Genomic DNA, 6851 nt, shown 5'->3' with positions numbered 1-6851 from the left:
GCTGGTTCTAGCGGTCGCCGCGGGGCATGCGCGGGCAGAGGGCCGCGGCGGGGCCTCGGGGGTCTCCCGGGGCGGCTGGGGCGAGCCTGCGGCCTTGTTTCGCCCGGGAGGGCTCCGGCTGCGCCCCGCGCGGGGTCCGGGCGAGGTGGCGGGGCTGGGCCCCCTCCTGCCGCCAACGGGCCGCTGTGCGCTCCGCGCCTCCCCCGCGGCGCGGGGGCCGCTGCCCTCGTTCCCAGAAGTAATTCCTAAAGGGATTATTGCCCCGTTGCAGTGCCGGCACGGGCGCACGTTTTCGGGTTAGAAGACGCTTGGTATTGCCTCATCTCAAAAACCGGAGTGTGGACCTGGCTTTGCTGAGCCCACGGATCACGCCGTGGCCCAGGCTGGATGGAAGGATCCCTTCCTTCGGGATTCATCCTGAGTACCCGGTAAGGGCTGCTGCTTAGCACCTAAAAAATGACATCCCTGGTTGCTTCTCGCCATGGTTTCTCTCTCCTACGTTACTCCATCTGCAGTTTCTGAAACTCTGATTTTGAATCATCTACAGGTCTCTGGTGACCTTTGACAGTAAGTAGTGATTTCTAGCTTGATCTTTGGTCACACCTAGGAAGGTGAATAACAACAAACTCTGGAATTGCTCTCATGTGGGAGTCAGCATACTGTATCACAGGCTTCCTCTCAGAAAAAATACAGGAGATATTTTTGCACACTGGGAGCAGTCTGCATTCCTGACTTGAAATTCTGCTCAGAAGAAGTAGGTCTTGTGAATTGGTATTTTTAAACAGATCTTAAGCAATTCCAACACAATGCAATTTAAAAAATACTAAAAAAAAAAAAAATGCTAAAGAGATTGTACCTGAGAGCTTTTGGCCTTTTTGACACCAGATCTGAAAGCAAAGTTTATACGATTCTATCACATGTAGATACAAGTCTCTATTGCTACTGGAAGTTTTGATCTAGACACTAGATTTCTAGGAGTATCAAAAAAAAAGAAGAAGAAAAAAGTCTGGATCAAGATACAACTGCTACTGTTCTTCCTTCATCACCTATTCCTTTCTTGAGGGGAAGTGTAGCCTGACCGCACTTCATACCGGATGTCAGAAAATCCACACTGGAGAAAATACTATGGGAGGAACTTCAGTCTCACCAGAGAATTCAACGATGAAATGTGAAACTTTAGGAAAACTGTATTCGTTAGTTCAGTTCATGAAAGTACTTCTTTTTCTTATGCCATGCATTTTTCTTCCTTGATGACACAGACAATATTAGTTCTGGCTTTTCCTAATTTTTGAAGGCTTGAATTTGCCACTTCATTAACATTCATCTAATATAGAGTTTCTTAGGGAAACATTGGAGGGAAGACTTATGCAACTAATAGTGTTAAGTTCCTTTTTCAATTTCTATTCTCCTCACATTGCCACTTAGTTACCATTATTTTGCCCAGTCCCAGGTTTCTTGATGAGCTGTTCCCATCTCTTTCCTTGGCCCCATCTCATCCATCATTCTCAGTTTCTCCAGTTCTGTCTCTCCATTATATTTCTCTCCTCCCTGCTCTGCTGACCTTTAAGTTGCTATTTTTGCCAAATTTCTCTTACTGCCAGTCTTTCTCCTCTTTCCTCTCTGCTTGTTCCTCATTCAGAATCATTCTTCCTTGAAATTTTTCTTTGTTTCCTCCGAGGATCCTTGGTCCAGCCATTTTGAGAATACAGTTTCAGATGACTTCAGTCTTATTTGTCTGTTCGGTGTTTAGATTGACTACCTGCATCCCCCATGCTGCCTGGGCCTGGTGTAGGAGGGATAAACTGCCTGCTCTTGCTTTCTTTACTAGACTGGACTTGGCATGGCCTGTAACAGCTTGGAAGCAGCTGAATCATGTTGGCAAAAGTATAAGCAACTGAAAACAGGTTAGAGAACACTCACTGATTAGCACAGCTTCTCAGCTGCTAAGATAGATGATGGATGACAACCATACCACTTGAATGCAGTTTTTACATTAGATTAGATTACATTAAATTTGCACCTTTAGGTGTTGAAATATTGCAAAAAAACCCTAACTCTTGCATACTTTTAGCCTAATAAGTAGCTATTCAAGTGTAAACATAAAAAAAATCAAATGTTAAACCTTTATCTGTCTTAATTTTGTTTTGTGGCAGTTATGGGTTTTAGAGGAGGGGGAAAGGCCAGGGATATGCCCATTCTCTCCTGATATCCTTTTTTTGTTATGTTTAGCACTCCAAGCTGTAGTTTTTGATGGTTTCATGAGCACTATAACAATACAAACAATAAGTTCTGTATTTTGCAATATTCAAGGAGTAAAGATTTAGGATAAGCAAGTGGTGATGATGTTCTCTTTCTAAGCTCATCTGTTTCACTTGACTCAAATATGCTATTCTTGTCAACAAAATAAACATTATGACAAAGACATCGCTATCATGTTTCATTTTTTAATGTCTTTGGCTCTTACAAAGATTGGTTATTTATGGCACTCAGCTGAGAATAGTAATAGGAACATTCTTACTTTTTATTAGCTCTGAAAGCATGTGAGATCATGGTTTGTCTTCTGTTAAATCAGGTTCATGCCCCATTAATCACTTTGGCCTCTCTTGGCTGCAAAAACACAGATTTCCAGTCCTCTTTTAAACAGTTGAAATTCTAGAGGAAATTTTTCAGAAAAACAGATCAAATGGTGAACTAAGACTTTCTCATCTCTGGATCGGAGCACTTCTCAGAAGAAAATGTACTGCTAATGGAAAGACTTGTTAGTTCTTCTCTCCATGGAAAGGGCCTTTTAAATTGCTGCATATCATTATCTCTTATTTCATGTGAAAACATCCTAAACAACAATCTTTTGTCATATAGCTGTGTACCAGTATGTGTGCCTGCCTCCCAATGAATCGCACCTGACTTACACATGCAAAGCTGCTTCAAGGTCTTCCAGCAGTGAAGGCAAAAATAAATTTCTAGGCAGGAGCAGAGTGTTCTCCCCAGTCAGCGCAGGAAAACAAACCAAACATGTTTACTACAGCCCAGTGATGGGTGGTCGTCATCCTGCCGACAGCTTGGGGATCCCCTGCAGGGGCTGAGCATCCAGCTCTGCTGATTTAACAACCCTGATGGAGAGGAAGGGAGATAAGTTGATCCCTCCTACCTGTTTTCCTTCTTATGGAGCTAATTCATGTAGAAGTCAGGATAGGACCCCCAGAGACTTTATTTATTTATTAATAATTGTGGCACTTATATAAAATATGACCTTAAAACAATGGAGCTTATTTTAAAATATTGGTTTAATATTTTATAGCATTTTCTTTCTTTCTTTCTTTCTTTCTTTTTTTTTTTTTACCTAATTAAGCCCTGCTAATTAAAGTAGATCAAGCAATTTTACTTTCTTGTTTCCATGTATCAATACAATTCTATTTGAATTTGGGTTGCCAACATTGTAAAGGAATACTTAAAGGTAAACCAAATTTTTTTAAGTCTAAAAATAGTATACTTTAATATTAAACTTCTTTTCCAACTCTATTTTTTGAATCTCACTACTTGAAAATGAGTTCAATGGGTTTATGGATATAAATAAACTTGCATGCATGATGTTTGCAGAATTAATTTTGTTTTTCAGTCTTTCCAGAAGATGCTGCTGGGACGTTGTATGAAAAACCACCTTTAACAAGGTAAGCAGGGAAACGCTTTATTCACATTTTTTTTATTTATTTTTCTTTTGAGGTTGTTTCATGTGGTTCTTGGGCATGAGTACTAAAGTTGGTGAGGCCCACTCTTTTCTTTTTAAATCGTCAGTGATGCCAGCCTGTGGATTCAGCTTAGCAATGGTTTTGACAGGATATCAATACATGTCAAATGAATCCAGCAACAATAGAGCAAAAATATTTTAAACCTGCTGTGCCTTGTGGCAGAGACAGTTGTCTGCGAAACATGGGCTTTTACAGAAGTCTCTAAGAACAGGTGAAATGCTGGCTCTGTGGGAGCATATCTGCTTATTATTAAGGACAGGATTTCACTTGCACCACACATGTAAGGGGACAAGGTCTGCAGCTCACCTTAAAAACAAGTGTAGTTCATTTTGGCTGACCTATTTGTGTTTGCATACATTTGTTAGTTGTTTCTTTCTGCTGTCACACTGTGGTTTGTAATCGGCTTGCTGTTGCCACGCGTGCCAGCAGAATAGCTGGAGAGCAGACTGTAGTACCGGCAGCACCCACCTTCTGGAGGCAGATGTTGCTGCCATCTGTTCTCATTGTTTAGGAGACAGTTTGGATATTATGTTTCCCATTGGATTTGTAAGTGGTGTTGAAATGTCCCTATTCCCTGTCCTCTCCTTTCCCCCATTTCTAAATTACTGAGTACTTTGGCCTGTGTTCTTTCTCAAGAAATTGTGTGTGTCTCAGTTCTTCAAACAATGCTTTCTTTTTAGGGGGCCAGTGTAAAATTGCTGCAAAAGCCATGATGATTATACAAAGAGTAGTGCTGAACTCACGCCCTGGTATGTATTTTTCTCCAATAAAGGAGCAATGTGTTTGCTACAGTTGCATAATAATCCAAAATGGTGAGGTTAAAGACAGAAACTAGCTTAAGATATTTAATGTTGTGTGCAGCAATAAACCAAGTTTACTGTGAATTGTATGTATTCAGTCTGTATATGCAGATTTCTAAACACATGGGTGAGAAAAAAGGGTTCATGTGTAATATATGATAAATCCCTAAGGTTAGGGACTTGAAGTGAAGCAGCATTATCAAGCATTTCCTTTTATTTCTGACATTTGTTCTTTTTGTATTCACTCTTGAGAGACAACTAAAATAAAATATTTTGCTGCTCGTCTTTTTGTTTCCTTTTATTAAATGTTAAATCTTTTTTTCCTCACACATTTTAAAGTGGTTTTGAAATTTAGACTTTTGAGGATTTTGTTTACTTTCTTGCTCACACACTTGCTTTGTTACAGATGTCAGCACAGTTTTTGGAATAGTGAGTTTATACATTGTAGAAGGACCAGATACATGCATTGTTGTTTTTTTTTTTTTATACTGCTCAGTGCAAAAATAGTTTTGTGAGGTAAAAGCTGTTGGGTAACTTGCAGATAAGCCTTTTCTAAGGCAAATAAAAACTTACAGCAGTAGTCTTCTGTTGCCTAGTCACTCTGGCTTAAAAGATACACAGGTACCTGGCTCTCTTCTTTTAGTGCCAGTGGTTCCAGTTGTCAGGTCTGATTAATTTGCTTGCGGCGCACAACCTGAGGATGGAGCCTCCCATTATGGGCCTCTTTGCATAAGATTATAGCAGTTTCTGGGAAGCTTTAACTTAAGCATGTCTGTTTATAGCCTGAAGGGATGTTCTTGCAGTGAGGGCTATCTACATATTCATGCGCTGTGGCCATAGTCTCCCCCATCAATCTCACTGGATCAAAAAGGAGTGTGAGGAGAGAGTTCAGCACTCGCCTAGTTAGAGTTTACGGTCATTTGCTACTGGCAAAATAGTGCATGGGGGATTTGTTACGTGAGAAGAAATCCCAAGAGATATCTTTGTTTTGAAAGTTAGGGGCTTTTCAGAATATTGGCTATATAAAAATATTCTTTGAGAATGAAAATAGTTCCTTTTTTTTAAAAAAAAATTGTCCTACTTGCTCATAAAAATTATACACAACAAGCAGCAGGGAAGCTGTCAGCCAGTGCAAGTGCTTTATACTGGTCTGAGTAACCCTAATGTTGACAGATCAACAAAAACAATGGGTTATATTTAAATGGATCAAGCTAGGTTTGTAGATATTCAGATATATTCATCAATAAAATGCACAAAATACAGATCAAAAGGCCACTTGCAAATCTGAATAGCTCTAAACATGGCAGGGCTGTGTGTTTCAGAGCACAACTGGAATCCAGCATACATCTGTGGGTGCGGAATACATAATATGATTTGTAACCAATTTGATAATACACTGTGAGCCATAGGAGTTATTTTGCATGTCGTTAGTCTGCTTCAGATTCCTAGCTAATGGGCCACTAAGTCTGGCAGTTTTTGTTTGACCAACAAGATGTCAAGGTCATTTTGTTCTGTTGCTTGTCCTACTGCTGAGTAGAGGAGAGCAGAGAGGCAGTTCTGGGCAGCAAAAGTCAAGGTCGCTGGCTGCTGAACGAGGCAGGTGTGGGGGAAAGCTGACACCTCTTTCTGAGCCGCACCGTGCTCTGATGGATGGTTCCTGTCTCTGCCTTGTCCCGAGGAAGCTGTGTGTCTCTGGGGCCGCCCAGAACTTAGATCAGGTGCTGAATTGCTGAAATGCCTGCTTGCAGTGTGATGCAGTGAAGTTAATTATGTGCATTTTATATAAAAGAATAAAATGTTAGCCCTGAGGGGCTGTTCTTGCAGCAAGGAATAGCAAAGCTCTATCCGTTCATAGTAACTGCACTTCCAGCACAGGCAGGATAGGTAGGCCTCTCACTTGCAATACTGCACCACAGCATCCCCTTGCTGCATGTAAGGTGTGACCTGATCTCTGGGGAGGCCTGGGCTGTCCTTGCTGTGTAGGTAGAGTCCTGATGCCCACTGAGAGGCTTACCCAGAACTCTACCAAGCAGCAGTCAGCATCAATTTAAGATGTAAGAAGCTCCCAAAGAGGCGGTATGGTTCTGACTGTGGAGGAATTAGATAACCATTTTGGAAAAGCCTGTGGATTAGTTTGTGTTGTAGGTCTTCAATTTGGTGGTACACCTATCTAATCTTACTCTGATACAAAATCTGAAAGTTAGTGGGTAGACTTATACTCAAGCAAAGATAAAAGTTAACTTATTAAAAAAAAGGGCTACCTTTTAATAAAAAGGGAAAGGCTTTTTTTTTTTTTTTTTTTTTT

General features: G+C 40.8%; 1 protein-coding gene across 3 annotated transcripts in view; it reads left to right on the top strand.

Annotated features, from left to right (window-relative positions):
* The first annotated feature begins 241 nt into the window (after positions 1-241).
* The window catches only part of PTGR2 (prostaglandin reductase 2), a 14556-nt gene continuing 7946 nt past the window's right edge, over positions 242-6851 (top strand). Inside the window, exons 1-3 of one of the 3 annotated variants that reach the window (XM_026061678.1) lie at positions 242-428; positions 3617-3668; positions 4427-4495. In XM_026061678.1, the coding sequence (XP_025917463.1) occupies positions 4456-4495 (40 nt within the window). In that variant the 5' untranslated portion in view covers positions 242-428; positions 3617-3668; positions 4427-4455. Of the gene's footprint in view, positions 429-3597; positions 3669-4426; positions 4496-6120; positions 6265-6851 lie in introns of those variants that run through there. The other 2 variants (XM_026061677.1, XM_026061679.1) reach the window with 2 other exon arrangements.

The sequence above is a fragment of the Apteryx rowi genome, unplaced genomic scaffold (genome assembly GCF_003343035.1).
Source record: "Apteryx rowi isolate R43461 unplaced genomic scaffold, aptRow1 scaffold_183, whole genome shotgun sequence".
Classification (NCBI taxonomy): domain Eukaryota; kingdom Metazoa; phylum Chordata; class Aves; order Apterygiformes; family Apterygidae; genus Apteryx; species Apteryx rowi.
The sequence above is the reverse complement of the archived record's forward strand: the minus strand, read 5'-3'. Positions and strand labels throughout refer to the sequence as shown.